Source organism: Nyctereutes procyonoides, unplaced genomic scaffold (genome assembly GCF_905146905.1).
Source record: "Nyctereutes procyonoides isolate TBG_1078 unplaced genomic scaffold, NYPRO_anot_genome, whole genome shotgun sequence".
NCBI lineage: Eukaryota > Metazoa > Chordata > Mammalia > Carnivora > Canidae > Nyctereutes > Nyctereutes procyonoides.
Genome location: NW_026575121.1, coordinates 46080096 through 46104593, shown reverse-complemented (window position 1 = coordinate 46104593; position 24498 = coordinate 46080096). Strand labels below are relative to the sequence as shown.

The following is a 24498-nucleotide window of genomic DNA, read 5'->3' as shown; positions in this document are numbered from 1 at the left end:
GATTCGAAGTTTTCTTGAAAGGCTGGCTAGAATTGTGGGCCGGAGCAAACAACAATAATAGCTAACTCATATATCAACTCCTTTAACCTTTCTCATAGGGAGGATACTATTATTAGCCTCATTTTAAGATAAGGAGATTGAAACAGAGAGGTTAAGTAACTAAACCAAGGTCACACAGCTAGTAATGGCAGATCTGGGATTTGAACAGGAAGTCAGGTTTCAAGGTCCATACTCTGAAAGGAAGGAAGGGAGGGAAGGAAGTGGGTAGGGAGGGAAAGAGGAAGAAAGGAAGGAGGGAAGGGAAGGGGCGGGAAGGGAAGGAAAGGAAAGGAAAGAAAAGGAAAGGAAGGGAGACAAGATGAGAAGAGAGGAGGGGAGGAGGAAACTGGTCATGATGGAGTATTCACAACGTGCCAGACCCCAAATTCCACCTGAGGGAATGCTTACCAAGCTAGAAGACCTGAAAGGAGGTAAGGCAATTTAAAGTACATCTAACAGATAAAGATGACAGTGTGGTGGAGACTGTACTCCAGGGCTGTGAGAGGTACTGAGGACGAGGCCAGAAGCTAAGTTTTCCCTGCTGCCCCTGCTCCTGTGTAAATTACTTCTTATTCTGGTGCTGATGAGAAGTCTTCAACTGTTTCTGTGTGGTAGACGCACATTTTTTTTCTTTTTAGAGAGAGAGAGCATGCGTGTGTGCAAGCCTGGGGTGGCAGGGGATGGAGGGGATGGGCAGAGAGACACAATCTCAAGCAGACTCCGCACGGAGCGTGGAGCCCCACACGGGACTCGATCTTACCACCCATGACATCATGACCTGAGCCAAAATCAAGAGTCAGATGCTTAACTGACTGGGCCACCCAGGTGCCCCTATAGAGTCACATTTCTGTCCATAAAGACCTTGGTCTCCAAGTTTGCCTGTTGACTCTGCTAGCTGTTGTGTGTGATATGTGTGAGGCTCTGCATGGTGAGTGGTGTGTATGTGTGTGTGTGTAATATGTGTGTAGTTTGGTGTGGGGCCTGCATGGTTGTATATGGGTGTGTGGGTGTCTACATGTGTACCTGAAGGGTGAATGTGAGTCTGTGTATGTGTGTGAGAGAGAGAGATGTGTAGAGGTACCTGCATGGTGAGGATGGTACAGATGTGTAGTCAGCTTAGAACCATCTGCGTCTACATGTGTGTGCCCACCTAGCATGAGTATTCTAGTGTGAATCTGCTCTAGAATTCTAGCAGAGAGATGCCTGGGTGGCTCAGCGACTGAGCATCTGCCTTCCGCTCAGGGCATGATCCTGGGGTCTTGGGATCCGGAGATTGATTCCCACATCGGGCTCCCTGCCTGGAGCCTGCTTCCCCCCGCCTGTGTCTCTGCCTCTCTCAGTGTGTTTATTCATGAGAGACACAGCGAGAGAGAAACACACACACACACACACAGAGAGAGAGAGAGAGAGAGAGAGAGAGAGAGAGAGAGGCAGAGACACAGGCAGGGGGGAAACAGGCTCCATGTAGGGAGCCCGATGTGGAACTCGATCCTGGGTCTCCAGGATCACGCCCTGAGCAGAGGGCAGACATTTAACCCCTGGGCCACCCAGGCATCCCAAATAAATAAAACATTAAAAACCAACAAACAAAAACTCTGCCGGTCCTAACTTGAATCTGGGATAGAGGCTGTCAGTGGGATAACAGGAGTTATTTTCCCAGATGATATAAATGGATTCCAGATAATTCTATAATTGTGTCTGCTGGTCCCTCTTTGTGGCTTCACCGCCTGCCAAGCCCATGCCCCTGACTCTGCATTCCACTTAATTCCTTCCCCCCTTGCTTCTCCTTTCTCCGCACTCACAGCTTGGAGACAGACTCCAGGATTTCTTCCCAGGGCACAGAGTGGGAGAAGAGCACGTTCGGAGGGAGCAGATAGGTTGAGTCCAGAGCTGAGGGCTCAGAGAAGGCGTTGAGTCAGGGCTGAGCAGCCAGTAGGCTGGAATTAGTGGGCAGGGACAGTCATGAGACAGATGGACTGCCTGGAACCCAAACAGTAGCCAGGAGAGCAAAGTGAGGGGTCTGAGGTCCAGGTTTGAACAGGACAGAGGGCATCAGCTGATCTCCGGGAACTGGGAGGTTAGGCACAGCAGTCGAAGAGCCCAGAGCTGGGGCCCAGAGCCAAGGAAGGATCTGGACACAGCAGAGAATCAGTTTAGTGGGGACACTGATAGGAGTCCTACCAAGTGGGCCGAAACCCCCCAATAAGCCTGGTTCAGTGTATGCGGGTGGGTTAAATAAGAACTTCTGACTGTAGTAAGATAGAAAACAGCCTTCATTTCCTTTTCCCCCCTTGCCAAAGGTCCACATTTTGTGTTCTGGAGAAAAGTCAGTTTCCCAACAGGATAGCCGGTCTGGTTTTTATACATGGACCATATTTGGTACACATGAACCAAAAATATTGATCCAAAGAAACTAAGCTAAAGGCAGGACTTGCTCTCAGATGCCCCAGCCCCCACCACTTAGCTTTCTGCCTGGATTTAGCAATCATTCCTTCCCCCAGGGATTAGGTGGCAGCCCTCAGGTCTGCTTAGGACCCTTTAAAATATCAATTTAGGGATGTCTGGGTGGCTCAGAGGTTGAGCACCTTCCTTTGGCTCAGGGCATGATCCTGCGGTCCTGTGGTCCTGGGGTCGAGTCCCACATTGGGCTCCCTGCATGGAGCCTGCTCCTCCTGCCTGGGTCTCTGCCTCTTTGTGTATCTCTCATGAATAAATAAATAAAATCTTTTTAAAAATCAATTTAGATGGAGAATTACATACTCATTATATTAACTCTAACATATATTAATACATTATTTAAACATAATATAACACTAATACAACATATATAACAGTTACTACTTGAACAGGTGTTCCCTTCTAGGGCAAGGACAAATTCTGTTTATTGCTGTACTCCCCAGTGCCCAGCACAGAGCCCAACAGTTGTCCAAAAATATTTAAGTCAGTAGCGAATCAGGAAGATTGGTGTTTAAATATTTCTTTCTCTTTTGACATGTTCCCAGAATCTCAGATCTCAAAGTGGAAATGACTTTAGAGATTACCTATTCTATCTTCCTAGCCAGTGCTCGGATTATTTATACCACCATTTTAGCAGAGAATCACCAGCCTCCCCTGGATACTTCTAGCCAGTTATTTTATTTATTTATTTTTATAAATAAAATAAAGAGAGAGAGCATGTGCATAAGATCGGGGAAGAGGAGTAGGAAGAGAAGGAGAGAACATATGCAACTTCAGAATATCGGGGGGCAGGGGACTAATGCCCTCCTCGTTCTGATGTTCTTATGCTATTAATGGCCCCTGAGATTGCATTAATCTTTCCATCTGCTCTGCAAGCAGCTTTCTCTGTCTCCATGCAGGAGTGCTCAGGGATGTCCTTGACACCTCTGGTCCCTCTCAAGGTGCCACATTGCTGCTTTACCAGTTCTACCCCTAGATATCTTCCTCATCTGTTCCCACTGCCATCCCCTTGGCTCAGGTTCTAACATGAAATACAGCAGGATCTTTCTAAAATGCAGGCCCCCATGGGGCACCTCCAGCATACTGTTTGTCCAGAAACTGTCCTTTGAGTGTGTCTCCTTTAGGATGAGAGGTAGTCTAAGTAATGGAATCTGTGCAGGGGAGACTCAATAGAGCTGATTTGTCGCATGTATGGTCAGTTGGGCAATGAGCAGAGGGGCAGTGAACCCTGTGAAAAATAAACCTGAACTCTCAGTGGGTTGAGCATCTGCCTTTGGCTCAGGTCATGATCCCAGGGTCCTGGGATCAAGCCCGTGTCAGGCTCCCTGCTCAGCGAGGAGTATGCTTCTCTCTCTCCCTTGGCTTGTGCTCTTGCTCACTCTCTCAAATAAATACATAAAATCTTAAAAATAAAATAAAATGCAGGCCTTATCGGTATTCTCTGCTCAAAATGTCTCAATAGCTTTCCACCTCCTCCAAGACAAAGTCTTAATTTTGTCATAGAGCTTCAAGGTCCCTTTCTTAATACCTGCAGATTGGTTTTTCCCAGCTCCCTGAACAACTTCTGTTTCCAGCCATTGCACAATGCTGGCTCTTCCCCAGGCACGGGTTCCCTCCTGCTTTGAGGCCTTTGCTTTGTGTGCCAGACATTCGCTCTAAATGCTCTATGCAAATTAACTCGCTTAATTCTCATCACCACCCGCTGAAGGAGATGATATTCCCATTCTACAGATGGAGGAGCTCATGTGTCAAGCATTTCGCCCAGAGTCATGCAGTTAATGAGTTGTAGAACTGGATGAGTCCCATAGCCTGAAATGCCCTCTCTTTCTCCTTGGCAAACTTCCATCCATCTTTCAAGACCGATCAAGTGCTATTCTGGGAAGTCTGCCTACCCCATGAACTTTACCACCAGATAGCACTTATCATTCCGAGCTAATTGTTTGCTAAATGACTGTCAGCAAATCCACTGAGGATAGGCTTATGTCTTTTCCCCACTGAGTCCCCAGACCTAGATTCTGTGCCAGGAATCTAATGAAGGCTTTGATGAAGGCACTCATTAGTGAATAAATGAATTAACTGTTTGCAGTGTTCCTTCGTAGTTATAATATGGCATCACAGCAATTTGCCAAATTGTCAACCTTTGGTAATCAATTTTTCCTGTAATACATACAAAAATCTGGCCAAAGCCTAATTGTAAACCAGCTGGCTCCTGAATGCCAGCTTAATTATCCCGAGTTCAGTTTAAGAGCAATAGAGCTTTCTGAAGTGCTCTGGAATTACCTAAAAATGCACAGCACCAGGACGTTTTGAAATTACTAGCTCCAGCGTACTGTTTGCCCAGAAACTGTCCTTTGAGTGTGTCCCCTTTAGGATGAGAGGTAGTTTAAGTAATGGAATCTGTGCAGAGGAGACTCAATAGAGCTGATTTGTCGCATGTATGGTCAGTTGGGCAATGAGCAGAGGGGCAGTGAACCCTGTGAAAAATAAACCTGAACTCTTTCCACACAAAATATTTACCAGGAGAAAACAAGTACTGAAGATCAGATAAGCATGCAAAGCCCTAAGGAGAAGCAAAATAGCAAAGCCCTTGCCTCGCTCACCTATCTTTGCAAACACCAAAGGAGCTAGTATCCATACTGAATTAACTATACTTAATTTTTTGCATTCTCAGTGCTCTGGCATCCACGGCCTCACTGTGACAGGTCGGGGAAAGGGAGACCACCCTCCCACAGCTAACCAATTCTCAGAGATAACAAACAAGTGCATCTCTCATATGCAAATCAACAACTCCAAAGCCCACATCCCCTGCTACCTTCTTTGTCAAGCCTTCTGGCGGTGAGCCTCTCACTCAGCCCTAATCAGCGGGGCCAAGTAGAGGTGATTTAGGACAGCCCCACCACCCCAGAGCCCGCTGAGATTATTCAGGCTAGCCAATCCTGAGCCGGCTGAGCCTGATTCCTCTGCCTCACTCACTCCTTCTCAGGAAAGCCACAGTGAAGGCATTTGGCAGGTTCCCCTCTCCTTCCCACCTCCCAGCTGACTCTGGCGCTTCCCCAGTGGTCTGGGGTAGGAGCCATGCCTCTTGCTTCTAGATATCGGTGAGTATAAAAACTTCCTTCATGAGAGCATTTTGTGTCTGTGTGTCTTACCATCCCTGATTAAAACAAATTCCAAGTACATTTTTTTTAAAGATTTTATTTATTTACTCATGAGAGACACACAGAGAGGTAGAGACACAGGCAGAGGGAGAAGCAGGCTCCCCACAAGGAGCCCGATGCAGGAATTAACTGTTAATTAATCCTCGATTAGTCCTAGATCCCGGGACCCTGGGATCACAACCTGAGCCCAAGGCAGATGCTCAACCACTGACCCACCCAGGTGCCCCTCCAAGTACATTTTAAAACAATACTAGTCTATTTCATGTAATGGGACTATTTTCCTTGATCTTTCCACAAACTTTTGAAGTATTAACTGGATACCCTCCTCCTTTTCCTCCTCATCCTATAGATAAGGGAAACGGTGAATTTAAGTGACTTACACAAGGTCATACAAAAATTAGTGGCAGTTTCCTGGTTAACTGTAAGGTCACTCCCCAAACAGCAGGGCATAGGAGAAATATACAATTCTGGAATCATGGTATCATTTCCTGTCCTGTTTCCTGTCAACTGTTTCTGCCAGAAATGGCTAATAATGACCTATTTTCACCAAGCAATAGGAGAAGCTGAAGTCAGACCTATATTAATTAATATTAATTAATGCTGTAGAGTTAGATCTCTTTTCCCTAAATGTACTTATAAAATCTGGACTAAAGCGGGCAGGAGATACTCTATAAAAAAAAAAAAAAAAGTACAAAAGACCAAGAAAAACAGCTCTGAGAAAATCATGCACACATTTGAGTATATGATAAACTGATTTATTTTCAACAAAACCTGTATAAATGCATTTTAAAAATTAGCGGGGTGCCTGGGTGGCTCAGTCGGTTAAGCAACTCCCTTCAGCTCAGGTCATGATCCTGGGATCCTGGGATCAAGTCCCCCTTCCGCTCCCCTCAGCAGGGAGTCTGCTTCTCCCTCTGCCCTTCTGCCCAGCTCATGATATCTCTCTCTCACTCTCTGTCTCTCTTAAATAAAATCTTTAAAATAAATATATAGTGGCAGAGCTGGGACTTAAACACAGCTTTGGGAGCTAGTACAAAATGCTGAACATTTTCCCCCAGAATCTGTAGGTGACCATACAGAGTTATAAATATGTTCCTCCATGAGCCCAGTGACTTCATCCATATAATGGGGCTATAGAATATCATCTTTGTGATAAAAGTAATGTGAAAGCACTTTGTAAAATGTGAATGTCGTTCAAGTCAATATATTAAACTGTCAAGTTGTTCCTAGTCCTCAGAGTTAGCAATATTTGAGGAAACTTTTGTCCTTTTTTTCTGCCCAGTGTATGAACACAGCTTTGGTTTGGTGAAGCTCTACCTCCTTAAGTGGAGCACAAAGAGAGGCTGTTCTCCCCATTTCCAGCAGATGCATCGTGTGACTGTTGCAACGAACAGGCCCACATCTGTGGTGAGAACCTACTTCTAAATGCAGCATGGCCTCACCGTAGGAGGTACGCTAATCCTAAGTATAAATAGCGTGAGTCTGATGAGCACAGTATTCTTTGCATCATTATAAATATATCACAGGGTTCAGAGGCTGCCTTCTACTGGCTTCACATTCCAGGAAGCAGCTACTGTAGTCTCAGTTGGAAGCAGGTTTATGGAACAGAAGTAATGTTCATCTGCCTACGACTGAGATGTGAACTCTTACGCACTGAAAGATATATTCACAGTAATGAGAGCTACCCTCCATGGTGAGCGTCTCTGCCTGGCATTGTATAAGACATTTGCCTATGTTGTATTGTTTAATCACCATTTAGCAGGTAAGAAAACTGAAGCAGAGGGAAATTAAGGCCTTTAGTTAGTACACTTTGAGTCCATTAGAGTCAAGTTCCAAGCTCTAATCAGGAAGGATTTCTCAAAATTTTAATCTGCATGGGAGACAGACACCTGGAGATGTTAAAATGCAGACTTTTTTTTAAACTGCAGATTTTGATTCAATAGGTCTGTGTATTCAGAGCCCGAGATTCTTTCTAGCAAGTTCTTAAGTCATACAGATGCTGCTGCTTTGAGGACCATACATTAAGAAGCAAGACTCTAGGGGATCCCTGGGTGGCTCAGTGGTTGAGCGTCTGCCTTTGGCCTAGGGTGTGATCCTGGAGACCCGTGATTGAGTCCCATATCGGGATCCCTGCATGGAGCCTGCTCCTCCCTCTGCCTGTGTCTCTGCTTCTCTCTTTCTCTCTCTCTCTCTCTCTCTGTGTGTGTGTGTGTCTCTCTTGTGAATAAATAAATAAAATCTTAAAAAAAAAAAAAAAAAAGAAAAGAAGCAGGGTGCCTTCGGCCCAGGGTGTGATCCTGGAGTCCCAGAATTGAGTCCCGCATGGGGCTTCCTGCATGGAGCCTGCTTCTCTCTCAGCTTCTCTCTCTGTGTGTCTCTCATGGATGAATAAAAAAAAAAATAAAAAAAAAAAAGAACAAGCAAGACTCTAGGTCATTATGTGTCTTGAAAAATGCCTCTTGCACCTCATCATAAAAAATACACATGGCTCTTCTCCGTTTAAGCACTTCTCCAGAAATGTTGCCCTTTGCCAGAGCTTGGTGACACAACAGGAGATCCCCTCTGTCTCTGTTTAATGTTACAATTTAACTCCATGAAAATTTTCTTCCATTTGTTCAATCCGCAAACCTTTATTGAGTGGCTGCTAGGAGCCAGCCAGAGCGGTGGGTACTGAGGATACCAGGATAAATAAGATAAGGTCCTGGCCCCTAGGAGACTATTAGGGAGACAAGCCATTCTGAAATCTCCAGTGCTTACATTAAAAAACACTCTGCAGCCTACAGACAGATTTCTAAGTCCAATCATGGGTGCTTTGGCTCTAGCACCCACCTTCCCCACAGCACAGGCACATTTCAGTGCTAAACCTTCCATTTCTCTTGGCATAGAGACAATTCTGTGGTGTCTCATCTTGTCCAGATTCTACTGTGAAAATACAATTCACCGATCCTGCATCAATATGCATTTAAAATTATGCCATTTTTTTTTTGCTGGGACAAAAACATGTTGAATTTGGAGGGTGAAAACTGCCAAAGACAAAATTTGAGTTTTTCTATATGATTTTAAATAGCTTTCTAGGCACAATGAACATGGCAAGAAAATAAGTCTAAAATTAAAATTAGCTTTAATTAATAAAATCAAATCTAAGAAAGCAGTCAGAATCTTAGCAAATGGACACCTCTCCCGAGATGAAAGGTAAATGCTTTCCAAGAGTGCCAAGGTCTACCAAATGTGTTATTTGGTTTTTGTTTTTTTCCAAATGTGTTATTTGTAAAATATTTTGAAAGGATTGAAATTATTAGAGTCAATTTTCCCTCACTGGCAAGGTCATTATTTTCATTTATTACTGTTGTTTGAGATTTATTTACTGTTACTTAATCACAGACTAAGGCACACATGTCAACTAGCAAGAAATTTAGTTATGACGTCCCATGGCTCCCAGCTGTTCCCTATATATGACTAAACACCATAAAAAACTTCTTTTCTCTATGGAATTCCATTCCTTTACCCCCATATGGCATGGCTATTAAGGGGATGGGGGGGGGGGAGATAGGGAAGGATGAGAGAAGAAGATTCATGTTCCTCTAGGCAACCAGCATCATCTGACTGCCAGCTTCCAGAATAGTGTTTGGTTTCATTCCAGTGAAATCCTGGCACCTTTACTTGGCCATTATTCATTGAGTCATTTGAGGTCATTTAAACCTATCTCCACCCAGATGCAGATAAGATTCTAAACAGAAACACAGGAAGCCAGCTAAGATAATAGATAACGGGCAAAAAAGAAGGGCTAATCTCATGAGCAATTATCTTAGAGGAGCCTTTTATAGTTCTAATTCTTCCCTGAACTACAGTAAGGTGGTGAAGCATTGCAAAGCCCTCAAACTGAACCTCAGGTTGACAGGTATTTCAAGGGACTCTTGGAGTCCAGCTGTCTCGATTTACAGAGAAAGAAATTTATGAATGAGACCCAGAGAGATTCATTTGCAAAGTCAAGATCTTGCAGCTAGTTAATAAAAGAGTCAGAGTTTCAGGGCGCCTGGGTGGCTCAGTCAGTTTAAGGGTCTGGTCTGCCTTCAATTCAGGTTGTGATCTCTGGGTTCTGGGATGGAGCCCTGCAGCAGGCTCCCTCCCTGCTCATTTGGAGTCTGCTTTTCCCTCTCCCTCTGCCTGCTGTTCTGCCTACTTGTGTGCTCTCTCTTTCTGTCAAGTAAATAAATAAAATCTTTTTTAAAAAAAATGTCAGTTTGAAGTGTGATCCACTGATCAGTAATTCAGTGATTTTTGTTGCCTGAGTCCTTGTCCTAAATCACTCAATTCACAACACTGTGGCCTTCCTCCATGAGTACAATTTTGCCCTTGTCAGGAACCATCTGTCTCGTTCATTATTTTGGTGTTCAGCTATGTTGCAAATATCTAGCCAGAGACCACTATGTGCCAGGAGCTCAAGGAGAACCTCACAGTTCAGGTCCCTGTCTTTGAGGTAACCGCAATGCAGCTTCGGTCCCTCCTTGTAGCAATGCTTTCTGGACCCAGCCTTCTGTGTCAGAAATCACTGCTTTCCTCCCTAGGAGAGACTCTTTGCTTTCATAGTTGAAATATCCCTATTTACAGTGACACAAAAGAAGAACAAGGGATGCCTGGGTGGCTCAGCGGTTGAGCATCTGCCTTCGGCTCATGGGATCCAGGATTGAGTCTCCCATCAGGCTCCCTGCGAGGAGCCTGCTTCTCCCTCTGCTTGTGTCTCTGTGTCTCTCATGAATAAAATAAAATCTTTAAAAAGAGAAGAAGAAAGAAAGAAAGAAAGAAAGAAAGAAAGAAAGAAAGAAAGAAAGAAAGAAAAGAAAGGAGAAAGAAAACTCAAGTAGCTTGCAGGCCATGATGGAGATGGAATTACAAGTGTCCCTAGGGTGTCTTCCTGGAAATTCATTCCATAGAACTGTAGTCAAAGAGGGTCTGTACTTTTCACCGTAATTATAAATGTTCCCTGTCCAGAGAGGTGCTGGCTTACATCAAATCTTTAAAGGCTCTAGGGATGGAATGCCTGGGTGACTCAGTGGTTGAGCATCTATGCCTTTGGCTCAGGTCGTGATGCTGGGGTCCTGGGATGGAGTCCCGCATTAGGCTCCCCACAGGGAGCCTGCTTCTCCCTCTATGGCTCTGCCTCTCTCTGTGTGTGTCTCTCATGGATAAATAAATAAAATCTTTTTTTAAAAATAAAGGCTCTAGGGATGCCTGCGTGGCTCAGTGGTTGAGCATCTGCCTTTGACTCGGGTCATGACCCCAGGGTCCTGGGATCAAGTTCCACACTGGACTCCCTCCAGGGAGCCTGCTTCTCCCTCTGCCCATCTCTCTGCCTCTCTGTGTGTCTCTCATGAATAAGTAAATAAAATCTTTTTTTTTTAAGATTTATTTATTTATTCATGAGAGACACAGACACAAGCAGAGGGAAAAGCAGGTTTCCTACAAGGAGCCTGATGTGGGACTCGATCCCCAATTCCGGGATCATGTCCTGAGCCAAAGGTAGACACCCACCCGCTGAGCCACCCAGGCATCCTGTAAATAAAATCTTTAAAAAAAAAAATCTTTAAAGGTTCTAGGCACTGCTAACCTAAATGTGTCACTGAAACACCACAGCCATCCTGAGGTATCTAAGGGAGGTAGCCACAAGAAGGTATGACTCTGGCAATGAAGTTACATAACCAGCAAGGCAACAAACAAACCAAAAACCTGGCAGCCCAGAAAGATTTTCTGTTTTTTTTTTTTTTCTTTCAAGGAGGCTTAATCTGGCCTAAGTCTAAGAAGATTTGTCTCAAATTGACATCATAGGCTTAAATAGTTTATTATTTTAAAGTGCAATATAGCCATTTTCATTCCTCGCTGGTTTCTGAGTTCTGTTCTCAATCTGGAATTTTTGTGACATCTGAGAGCCTACTGGCATCAAGGCTTTCCCGATACCCCGATACCCCCGTTGTTATGTTTTCAAACAGGAGTAAAGGAAAAGCAACCAGCATCGTCAGCAATGATTCCATGTGAATAAGGAAATCCCAGTGTGAGCCCCGGTTTCCTCCGGAAACATGAATCAGTGCTCCTGATGTTGAAAATAGATTTCTGCAGCAAGCTGTTTATTTTATAAAGATTGTGATTCAGGATGAAGAATGGGGAGATATTATGTTAAATTAATTTTACACTGACAAAGCATTGTCAGTGGACCACGTTTTTCAGATTGCCTCTCATGTGCAGGGTACAGCAGATATAGAAACCATGATCATTAATATAGAAAAACAGAATTAGCAATAAAATTTTAAGGGGGCAGGGATGATTTGGAGTACCATAAACTATATAGTAACTATAACCTCTTACTCGCTGTTTTCTAAGATGCATTTGGGGAAGTAGCTATTGGAGCCATACAGAAATCTACCACGGTTCTTTAGTCTACTTTGGAGCTAAGGCTGAATGTTAATTTTTCAAATAACTGAGTTTTATTAGAGAATAAAGAATAAAGGATGATAAGACAAAATATTTTTTTTAAAAAAGATGAACCCAGTAGAGGTGTCCTAGCTGGCTCAGTCAGTAGACCATGTGACCTTTGATCTCAGGATTGTGGGTTCAAGCCCCATATTGGGTATGGAGATTACTTAAAAATAAAGTCTTAAAAATTTTGTTTTCTCCTTTAAAAAAAAAATCATGAACCCAGTAAAGAACAAAGAACTACACTTACCCACATGACATATCTTCTACTTGCTGCCCAAGATGGGAGTGGGCCAAAGGGGGCCATCCAGAAGGAAGAAATATAGGGACATGCAGAATGACACTACTGGTGGCCATAACACTTTTTTCCTTTTACAATTTCACATTGTACCTAGTGAAACCTCCCATAGGAGAAGGAGCAGTTCTGAAATATCCCAAAGTAAGTTTACAAGTTGGAACCGAAAAGAAATATAGCGCTAGTTCTTCAAATGGGTGCTTAGGAGAGTCATTCTTTGAGGGCCTAGGTGGGGTCTCCAAGCTCCAACATTTCTGTTGATTATCATTAGGATTCTCCTGGTATTCTCTCTTTATCCTTTGTCATGCACTACACACTAATGACATGAATACGTGACTCAAGATCCCAGAAAATATTATGCTTTAGTAACTTCCTAGTTAAAATTTTCTTTCATTTTCTTTACTGGGGCCAAGGTACAGTTTTGCCATTTGGTGTGAAAAGACTATATTTTATAAAATACCAGAGGCAATTTCTAACATAATAAACCCACAACTTATGGCAGATTTGTAAACACCTCAAATAAGCAGAAAGCAGAGGTAGATAGTGATTCTTATAATGACATAAAAGCAAATAGCTGTTTCCCTGGAGGTAACCTGAAGTATGAAAATGCCTTTAAAGAAAAAAAAGAAATTCCGTCTGTAAGATACATATACTTGTAATAGAGTTTCTAACATGTATAACGATAAAAGCTTGCTTACATATCTTTTGAAAAAAATAAAACCAAGTGACAAAAAGGCAGAGTTCAGGCATTTTCTTTCACTGACTACTTTTAAAATTCTTCTTGCTCTGCTATTGTACCATTAAATATTATTTTTAAAAATAGAAACCCCTCTATAAACATTTTTTTCCTCAGTACTATCCCTCTGAGATGCTTCTATCACCCTAAATGTATGTATATGTATATGTGGATGTACTTCGTGCTCAGATGGCCTGAGGAAATCTAGGAATTTGGGATAACATATTTACTGATGACATGTGTGTATGTATGTATGTGTGTGTGTGTGTGTGTGTGTGTATATATATATACTATATGTATATATACCTGTCTGTAAGATTCACCTATGATGTGAGGAAATTGGAACTAGCCTTTAAAACAGTCGCTTCTGGGAGTGGCTAGGCGCCTCAGTCCCTTAAGCAGCTGACTCTTGATTTCAGCTCAGGTCATGATGTCCAGGTCCTGGGATGGAGCCTGACCCCCAGGGCTCTGCACTCAATGGGGAGTCTGCTTGAGATTTTCTCTCTCCCTCTGTCCCTCTTCACACCCCCCACCCTGTACTCTCTCTCTCTCTGTCTCTCAAATAAATGTAATAAATCTTTAAAAACGAAAAAGTTGGGCAGCCCAGGTGGCCCAGCGGTTTAGCACCACCTTCAGCCCAGGGCCTGATCCTGGACACCCGGGATTGAGTCCCACATCGGGCTCTCTGCGTGGAGCCTGCTTCTCCCTCTGCCTGTGTCTCTGCCTCTCTCTCTCTCTCTCTCTCTCTAATCTCTCTATCTCTCATGAATGAATAAATAAAATCTTAAAAAAAAAAAAAAGAAAGAAAAAAAGAAACAGTCACTTCTGCCCCCCGTCCCTTGGAGTCTATCATTCGCATTAGGTATTTGTAAAAGATCCATGAAATTAACTTTCCTTTGCCATATAAAATACATGATTTAATTCTTTCAGCCCACATTCATACAGTCATCCCTCCTAGGCAATTCCTGGCACTTTTAATGAAGCACTCAGTCTTCACAGAATCAACTGTATGCAGCTGCTTCTGCACAGTGAGGGGAAAAGTGACATTTTACTTCCACCCCAAACAAAGCCATTATATTTACCTTCTACTTTGAAGATAGTAAAGTGCGGTCGGCAATGGAAAGAACCCAACGCGTTACCTGCGCAGTTCATCCACAGACCCTGGTAAACCCAAGTGGCGGTTATCACCGATGATGCTCGGGTGGTCACTTTCCACTCATTGGACGCGGTGGCCGCGACGAGAGCTCCAAACCCTCCGACGCCGAACACCAGAGCTGAGATCTGCGCCCTGGACATGTCGCTGTGCCTTCTCCAGTGACGCGGTCCAGACAGAAGGCTTTGGTGGGCTAGGCATGCAGCGGGCAACTAGCGCCCGGACAGGTGTCACAGCAAGTTAACGCGCATAGGGGACAGCATTTCATGCTCAAATGGCCTGCAGGAGTGCGCAATTCAGGATGAAGTCTGGTTTACCAATGGCATTTTAAAGAGAGCCTAAGATGATCTTTCTAACTTCCTACACGGAGATTTACTAAAATTTCGTAGATGGATTTTAAAGGTTTCGGTTGTGCAGATTGTTCTTTCCTGGCACCATAGTTAATGCTTAATTTTCTGTTAGCCTGAAGCCTAACGAACCGTGCAACAGACAGATATGGCAAAGTACAAATTATACAGTAACAGTTAAGGCTTATTTGACCGATTGCTTTAGTCTCCAGGTTCTTCTGAATCTTTACACAAATGGAATCGTGTTGCAGGTATTCTATAACCTGCTTTCTTTTCACATGACATTACGCCTGGGAGATTTATCTGTGTTCAAAAATCTAGTTGTCGTTCATTAAACATTACAGCTGAAAGAGAGTCCTTCGCTGAAGGATATACTAGAATTTATCCATTTCCTGGGGGGTGAAACATTTGTGTTGCTTCTCCTCCACCCCTTGATAATAGTTGGAACAACTGTAAATGTTCTTGAGCACCTGCGCCAGAGTTTCTCCAGGGCAATTTTAGAACTGCCAGGAAGTAGGAAGGAAGGAGGAACTACTCTTTCAACTTTATAGATAATACTAAATTGCCCTACTGAGTAGTTCTAGCAGGTTACCACCCCATGACCTTGTTGCCTTACTTCATAATGCGGTATTGGGGTGTTCTCAGATTTGCTGGGGGAGGGTTTGGGGGGAGTGGGCTACTCTGATGAGTGTAAAGGTATCACACTATGATGACTATTTTGTATTTGCTGATTAATAATGAAGCTGAGCATATTATATATTTCTTGGTTCCTTGTGCTTTTGTCTACAAAGACATTTGTAGCTTTTGCTCATGTTATCCATTGAGTTGCTTGACTTTTTTTATTTTTTATTTTATTTTTTTGCTTGACTCTTTATAATTTATTTTTAGATATATATATAAAACGAACATTTATATATATATATACATATATATATCCTGGATTGTAATCTTTTTATTAAAAAACATTTTATTTCTTTATTTATTAGAAAGAAAGAGAGAGCAAGAGTACAAGGAGGCGGAGGGGCAGAGGGAGAGGGAAAAGCAGACTCCCCACTGAGCAGAGAGGCAGATGTCCAAACAGGATTCAACCCCAGGACCCTGAGACCATGTCCGGAGCCAAAGTCAGACACTTCACTGACTGAAACACTCAGGTGCCCCTGGATTGTAATCTTTTAAGGATTATTCATGTTGCAAATATCTTTCCCCTGTTTGTGGTTTGTCTTTATTTGGCTATTGGATAAAGACTCTGAATTTTAATGTAGTCAAATTTATCAGGCTTTTACCAAATGATTTGTACTTTTGAGATCTTGATTAAGAAATCTTCCTCAGGGATGCCTGGGTGGCTCAGTGGTTAAGCATCTGCCTTTGGCTCAGGGCGTGATCCCGGAGTGCTGGGATGGAGTCTCACATCGGGCTCCCAGTGTGGAGCTTGCTTCTCCCTCTGCCTATGTCCCTGCCTCTGTGTGTGTGTGTCTCTCATGAATAAATAGATAAAATCTTTAAAAAAAGAAATCCTCTGGGAGCCCAGGTGGCTCAGCGGTTTAGTGCCACCTTCAGCCCGAGGTGTGATCCTGGAGACCTGGGATCGAGTCCCACGTCAGGCTCCCTGCATGGAGCCTGCTTCTCCCTCTGCCTGTGTCTCTGCCTCTCTCTCTCTCTCTCTCTCTCTCTCTCTCTCTGTCTCTCATGAATAAATAAATAAATAAATCTTAAAAAAAAGAAATCCTCCTCAGAGATAATAAATACATAAATACATTACCCTCTACTCCTATTTCAAAGTTTCAGCTTTGACATTTAAGTTCTTAAATCATCCAGAATTGATTTTTCTGTTTTATGATTTGGGATCTATTTCATTTTTCATTATAAGAACCCAAGTTCTCTGAATATACTAAATGTTCCCTTGTTTCCTTATTGATTTGCAGTATCACTTCTATCATACCAGATATCAATATTTGCATGGTATGTTTATGGATTCTCTAATCTCTTCCATCTACCTGCTTGTCTGTTTCTGCACCCTTTCACTACTTTCTTAATTATTCTCATTTTCTAAATATTTCTTGAGATCGTGATGATTTTTCTTACTTTGGTCTTCTTTCTCAAGAGTGAGACTTTTTTTTTTTTTTTAGCTTTTTGCTCTTCCTTTCATGTTTTAGAATAAGTTTATCAAGTTATACATGTACATACTTACTGGGATGTTAGTTGAAGGAAAGTAAATAACTTTACAAAGTTGAATTTTCCTGCTAATGAGTATCATATGTCTCTTCATTTAACTATTTTTTAATATCTTTCAGTAAAATCATATACTTCAAGTCTTGTTACATTTTTTGCTAGATTTTTTTAAAGATTTTATTTGTAAGTAATCTCTATGCCCAGCACGGGGCTCAAACCTACAACCCCAAGATCAAGAGCCACTTGCTCTGCCAACTAAGCTAGTCAGGCACCCTATACTAGATTTATTCTTAAACTTAGGACTCATTCTAACATCCATTTTATCTAACTATGATTTTTCCAATTCCCTTCTTGTATATACAGTTGGCCCCTGAACAATGGTAATTAGGGATGCCATGAGGTCAAAAATCCACATAAAACTTTTGACTCCCCCAAAACTTAATAGCCTACTGCTAACCAGAAGCCTTACTGATAGAATAAATAGTTGATTAACACATATTTTATATGCTATATGTATCATATACTGTATTCTTACAATAAAGTAAGCCAGAGAAAAGAAAATATTATTAGTAAAATCAGGAGGAAGAGAAAATATTTACAATACTGCACTGTATTTATAAAAAAAAAAATCCACATGCAAGTGACCTGCTCAGTTCAAACCCTTGTTGTTCAAAGGTCAACTGTACATATTATCTTTCTTCTTTCTGCATTTTTTAAGTTGAGGCTTTTTTCCACATTTCAGTTTTTCTACTCAATTAGAAGTTATACATTATTTGTATTAATAGTTACTCTAGAAATTTTAGTGCATATTTAACTTAATAAAATCAATCATTGTCTTTACTCTCTTTCTGAATAATATACAGACCTCAAGATGCTTTAAGGTTAATAACTCCTCTTCTGGTGATGTTATTACTTTATTTCTGTGTTTGATTTTTCATCTCATAAATTAGAGTTTTATTTCCACAAATACTAGCCCCATGCTTGTTATCATTACTCTATACTGTCATTTTTCTTTTTTTGCTTGCTATTCCATTTTGCTTCTCAAAACTTCCTTGTGAGTTTATTATTTTTCTTCTTCCTAAGGTCTTTCCTTGGAAGGTTTCTTTATGAGGGGCTAGTTACCTGTCTTAGTTTTGTTTGTCAGATAATTATATCTGTTCTGTGCTTGCTTTTGGTGGATAATTTTCCTAGGTATACAGTTATAAGGTGACAATTATTTTGACCCCAAACTTGGAAGATATAGTACCATTTTCATCTGGTTTCCATTTTTTTTAAAGATGTTTCTTTTTCTTTTTTTAATTTTTATTTATTTATTCAGGAGACGAGAGAGAGAGAGGGAGAGAGAGAGAGAGAGAGAGAGGAGAGAGAGAGAGAGAGAGAGACAGAGACAGAGACACAGGCAGAGGGAGAAGCAGGCTCCATGCAGGGAGACCAAGATGGGATTTGATCCTGGGTCTCCAGGATCAGGCCCTGGGCTAAAGGCAGCATTAAACCACTGAGCCACCCGGGCTGCCCCAGGTTTCCATTTTTGCTGTAGAGATATCAAGAATTGGATTTTTCATTTCTTTATAGATTAATTCATGTTTCTTTTTGGCTGATTTTAAGATTTTCTTTGATTTTCACAGTTTTGCTTTGACTTTCTAAGTATGAATCTTTTTTGGTAATCTGTGGGACCTACTGAACTTCTTAAATCTAATGATTCATATCTTTCATCAATTCTGGAAAACTCTTGGTTGCATCCTTCTGCAGATGTTACCTCTGCCACTAATTCTTTATCTCCTTTCTTAACTCTGATAAGATTTATTTTTGTTTGTCCTGTTTCTTAATTTCTCTTTAATATTTTTAACCACCTTATCTCTCCAGGCTGCAAGTAATTTGCTGTTAACCCATCCAGAGGCTCTAATTTCTAATACAATCCTGAAAGTATCTATAGGGGCACCTGGCTGGTTCAGTGGTTGAGGGTCTGCCTTTGGCTCAGGACATGATCCCAGGGTCCTGGGATCAAGTTCTGCATCGGGCTCAATCGCAGGGAGCCTGCTTCTCCCTCTGCCTATAGCTTTGCCTCTCTGTGTGTGTCTCTCATGAATAAATAAAATATTTTTTAAAAATGTCTAGAGTTTCTATGTTATCTTTTTTTGTATCTTCCTGTTTCTTTTGTTAAATCTTTTGTTCTTTAGTCATAATTCAAATGCCCTACTTTGTTTCTTTTTTTTTTTTAAGATTTTTTTTTTCTTTATGAAAGACACAGAGAGGCAGAGACACAGGCAGAGGAAGAAGGAGGCTCCTCACAGGGAGCCTGATGTGGGACTCGATCCCCAGACCCAAGGATCACTCCCTGAGAGGAAGGCAGATGCTCAACCCCTGAGCCACCCAGGCATCCCACCGTAGTTTGTTTCTTAAGTATTAAAGGTAATTTATATTCTATATCTCATTATTCTCATATCTGCAGTTTTTGCAGGTTGACCTTTTTTTCTACTGACCCTCTCACTCGTGGTGGTTTGTTAAAACACGTGCTTTGTGATTGTAAACTCATGTTCCTGGCAACTTTCTCATGGAAATATTTTGAGGCCTGAGTTAGATATGTGTTCCCCCAGATAGAATTTATATTTGCTTCTGCCTTTGTTTAGGTGAGCTATCAACCCAGGACTACATTTTATCAACCCAGGACTACATAAATAAATATTTTATAAATAAATATTTATTATTGAGAGGGAGAGAGTACAAGTGGGGGAGAGGGACATAAGGAGACAAAGAGGGAGAAACAGACTCCCCACTAAACAGGGAGCCTGATGTGGGGCTCAATTCCAGGATCCCAGGATCATGACCTGAGTCTAAAGCAGACGCTTAACTGACTGAGCCACACAGGTGCCCCCAACCCAGGACTACTTTAAATTATCATCTTTTACTAGTCATCCAGTTAATGTGAATTCTAGCCCTACATCCAAGTGAATGTCAGCTTGTGGTTAGGAATTCTCAGGTAACTTCTGTTTGTCCCTGTACTCGGATCCAATGTTGAGACAGGACTTTCCCCTACCACGACCAAGGAGGGCAGTGATGGCGATGATGATGGGGGTGGTGAAACAGTGCTTTTTAATTTTCCCCTCTGCAGTTATTACTTTGGGGTGGGAACAACTTTATGCAAAGTTCTCTGATCCATACTACAGTGTTGCATAGCACTAGGATTCCCAGTTATGGTCAACTGGGAATTAAAATCTCGGTGACCAGGGATCCCTCAGGGTAGCCATTGGCCTCAAAGCTGGCTTACTTTTCTGTATTTGTGCTTTCTCTCCACATTTTTGGCCTCTAAAGATTTCCTTTGCTTTCTTACCAGCTCAAATCTGCATTCTAAAATATTTTTCAGGGACGCTTGGGTGGCTCAGCGGCTGAGAGTCTGCTTTGGCTCAGGCCGTGATCCAGGAGTCCCTGGGATCGAGTCGTGCTTGGGGCTCCCTGCATCCAGCCTGCTTCTCCCTCGGCCTGTGTGTCTGCCTCCCTCTCTCTGTGTCTCTCATAAATAAAGAAATAAAATATTTTAAAAAATATATTTTTCAAATATTTTTTCTAGCAACTGTAAGTGTTTTGTTTCAGGAAGGTTATATAGGAGATTTAATCCACTCTGTGCCAGGAATAAAGGTCACCAAATGTTACCAAGGAAATACTTGGTGTTGCTGCCTGAGAACCAGAGGCGGTCCTGCTGCGGCCACAGCTCTTTCAGCAGCCCGACAGTGTCCTCCCATTTAGTAGAGCAGCCACCACCCCCGCACAACAACAACTGTGAGGAAGGCGAACAGCCTTTGCCCCCGCCAGGCCAGCCGGGCTCAACAGTTCCTGGGTGGAGCTACCCATGAACGGCAGCAATGGCAATGGTAATGGCAATGGGGAAAATGGGGGGCTAGAACATGTACCTTCCTCATCCTCTGTCCACAATGGAGACATGGAGAAGATTCTTTTGGATGCGCAGCATGAATCAGGACAGAGTAGTTCAAGAGCCAGTTCTCAAAGATGGGCAGATTATGTTTGATGTGGAGAAGCACACCAGCAGGGACCATAGCTCTCAGTCAGAAGAAGCTGCAGAAGGAGAGAAAGAAGTTGATGCTTTGAAGAAAAGTGTAGACTGGGTGTCCGACTGGTCCAGTAGACCTGAAAACATTCCACCTAAGGAGTTCCACTTCAGACACCCCAAATGCTCCGACTCTTAAGCATGAGGAAAAGTGGGGCCATGAAGAAAGGGGGTATTTTGTCCGCAGAATCCTTACGGTGTTCATTCCGTCTCTCCAGCTCTCTCAGGTTTTGGCTTTGGGGTTAGGCATCTATATTGGAAAGCGACTGAGCACACCTTCTGCCAGCACCTACTGAAGGAACAGCCCTGGAAAAGCGTGTGACCCGTGAAGTGCTGTATTGTCACAGTAGTTTATTTGAACCTGAAACCATTGTAAGCAAGACTCAACCTACCACCCTATTTTTACATATCCAAGTTCCAGCAACTCTCAAATCCAGCATTTTATTCAAACTCTGTTGAGGCATTTTACTAACCTCATTCCCTTTTTGGCCTATAAGACACTTTAGAATTTCCTAACAGAGTTTACTGTTATTTAGAAATTTGCAAGGGCTTCTTTTCCACAAATGCCATCAGCAGATTATAATTTTGTCAACAATGCTATTGTCTCTTTTTAGTGCCACGAGACCTGCCTCATTCATGGTATAAATTTTACTCTTGCAAGATGGCTACCATCTCTCTCTTAAAATGAGATCAGGTTAGCAAATGATAGAACAGCTTTCTTGTTACTGTTTTTTTTTTTTTTCAAGACAAAGCAGGCTTCCCTAAGCTTGAATTTATAGTTATTTAAAAAGAAAACAAAATAAGACAAAGAAAAAAAATACCTGGGCAATAAAAAATTATTTTAAACAAAAAAAAAGGGGGGGAAATACTTATATTGAAAAATATCTCTAAAAATCAAATAATCTGGGGCACCTGGCTGGCTCAGTCAATAGAGCACGTGACTCTTGATCTCAGGATTGTGAGTTTGAGCCCCACGTTGGGCATAGAGATTACTTAAAAAAAAAAAAAAATCAAATAACCTGTCAGGAAAGAACAATAAATGAATCGATTCCAAATGAAAGGAATCCTGGAATTTCAGATTTGTGCAAATTTTGCTGTGCTACCTAATCTCAATTCATATTTAGCTTCTTTTGGAAATTAGCTACATATAGAAAGAGCTCCCTCTTGAAAAAAATAAGATAGTCTGATAAACTTCTCTTTCAGTACATATTTTTCTTCATCATACCGTGAGTTAAATTCCCAGAAAAGGTATGCCTGATCCTACAATTAAGATGAAAATCCAGGGGCGCCTGGGTGGCTCAGTGGTTTGGCACCTGCCTTTGGCCCAGGGTGTGATCCTGGAGTCCTGGGATCAGTCCCACATCGGGCTCCCTACAAGGAACCTGCTTCTCCCTCTGCCCGTGTCTCTGCCTCTCTGTGTTTCTCATGAATAAATAAATAAAATATTTAAAAAATAAATAAAAATAAAATACTTTTTTAAAAAAGATGAAAATCCAGCAATTTAAAATGAACCCCCTCCCCCCCAAAAAACCCCACCTATTTTCTTATAGCATTAAAATAAGATTTCGACTAGAGGGGCACCCAAGTGGCCCAGTCACTTAAGTGTCTGCCTTCAGCTCAGGTCATGGTCCTGGGGTCCTGGGATCTAGCCCCATGTTAGGCTCCCTGCTCAGCGGGAAGTCTGTTTCTCCCTCTCCCTCTGCTCCTCCCTCCAGCTCATGCTCTCATTCTCTCTCTCTCTCTCTCTCTCTGCTTGTTCTCTTTCTCAAATAAAATCTTAAAGATTTCAACTAGATTTCTTAAAACCTAGGAACATTAAGACCCACCTCTTTTGCCAAAATCTTGATTCCAGGGCTTAACCAAGGCACTGTAAAACATTCTTCTGAACAGCTAATAACTAGCAATAAAAAAATAAATAATTCTGGGACGTCTGGGTGGCTTAGCAGTTAGGCACGCCTGCCTTCAGCTCAGGGTGTGATCCTGGAGTACCGGGATCAGATCGAGTCCCACCCACATCAGGCTCCCTGCATGGAACCTGCTTGTGTCTCCCTCTGCCTCTCTCTTTCTGTCTCATGAACAAATCAATAAAATCTTTTAAAAAATTTAAATAATTCTGCCTATAAGTAGTTATTAGTCTCTTACTCTGTCTGCCAGAATTTTGTACACTTTGATTTCTTTTCACATGTAAATACATAGTGCAGTCTCCTTTTTGACATCAAGAATTACAGGATTAAAATCTGAGAAACAAAAGAGATATACCACCTGGACGAATCTGAAAGTGTTTTGAGCATAGGACCACTTTTTTACTTTAACGTCCCCTGGGGAGAAAGGAAGAAATTACTTTTCTGGAAAATTTCAACCAAATTTTGTTCACTATCCCATTGTCAGAATTACTAAGAGGGACGCCTGGGTAACTCAGTGGTTGAGTGTCTGCCTTTGGCTCAGGGCTTGATCCCAGAGTCCCTGAATCAAGTCCCACATTGGGCTTCCTGCAAGGAACCTGCTTCTCCCTCTGCCTATGTCTCTACTTGTCCCTCATGAATAAATAAATAAAATCTTAAAAAAAAAAAGAAAGAAATGCTAAGAGAAACCAAATTTTTAAATGTTCTTTGATCATTTTTAAAGCTTCCTGGAATTCAAAGGGTAATTGCAGGTGGGGTAGGGGAAGAATCCGCTGTAATTAATCTTAGAAAAATAAAAGGGGGAAGAATTAAGTCTGCAAAGGCAGAAACATTAGAAATAGCCAGTTTAAATCACAAAACAGCTGGAGGACTGTCAGAGTGTGGGGAACACAGCTGTGATTGAAAGGTGGGGAGGGGATGGAATCTGTGAGCTCTTCCAGGCTAATAAATTTTATGTCACAAACACCTCCTAACTAAGCTGGCTTGAGGATTACGACATAATACCTGTAGAGCACAGTGAAAGTGTTCAATAGACATCATCTATTGTTATAATGATTTTTCCTAGAAAAATGAGGATATTGAGATTAGGGTCACCAATCAACCCTTTTGGTTTGCCCAGACCATCTACATTTTACATTTTAGTACTGGATGCCTGGGACCCCCGGGAATCCCCTCAGCCCCGGGGGAACCAAATGGTCCCAGGTGGTCAGCTTTTATTGGGGTGGGGGAGGGTGGAAGAAATGGAATGAATTCCTATTTTTCACAATCACACCGTAATCTCCTGTTACAGGCCCGGCAAATTTCCTGTTTCAACCCTACTTGGCCTCACACAGCCACCTGCCTGCAAAAAGAAGTTGATTCCTGCGGGAGGAGCCTGGCAGGCACCTGGCCTACCTGCCCGGAGGCGTGTCCTCTGCACCACGCGGCGCCCCCTTGCTCTTCCAAGCTAGGATCCGGGCGTTCTTCCTCTCCTTCCTTCTTCCCTTTCTCCCTGTCTTCCTTCATCGTGTGTTTTCTTGTCTAGCTTTCTTTTGTTTTGTTTTTTTTTAAAGAGTTTATTTATTTATTCATGAGAGACACAGAGAGAGAGAGGCAGAGACACAGGAGGAGGGAGAAGCAGGCCCCATGCAGGGAGCCCCATGCGGGACTCGATCCCGGGACCCCAGGATCACGCCCTGGGCCGAAGGCAGAGGCTCAACCACTGAGCCCCCAGGCGT

The 24498-nt window shown here is 42.4% G+C and overlaps 1 protein-coding gene, 1 long non-coding RNA gene and 1 pseudogene across 3 annotated transcripts in view; 2 read left to right on the top strand and 1 right to left on the bottom strand.

Moving 5' to 3' along the window:
* CLDN10 (claudin 10) overlaps positions 1-14679 on the bottom strand; it is a 127221-nt gene extending 112542 nt beyond the window's left edge. The window contains exon 1 of one of the 2 annotated variants that reach the window (XM_055335578.1): positions 14233-14679. In XM_055335578.1, the coding sequence (XP_055191553.1) occupies positions 14233-14446 (214 nt within the window). In that variant the 5' untranslated portion in view covers positions 14447-14679. The remainder of the gene's footprint in view (positions 1-14232) is intronic. The other variant, XM_055335580.1, reaches the window with a different exon arrangement.
* Positions 378-24282, top strand: LOC129516277 (uncharacterized). The gene is made up of 3 exons (XR_008665737.1): positions 378-470; positions 6937-7104; positions 24072-24282. It is a non-coding gene; the product is annotated as an uncharacterized LOC129516277 (long non-coding RNA).
* Positions 20649-21175, top strand: LOC129516276 (BCL2/adenovirus E1B 19 kDa protein-interacting protein 3-like; annotated as a pseudogene).
* Positions 24283-24498: the final 216 nt, after the last annotated feature.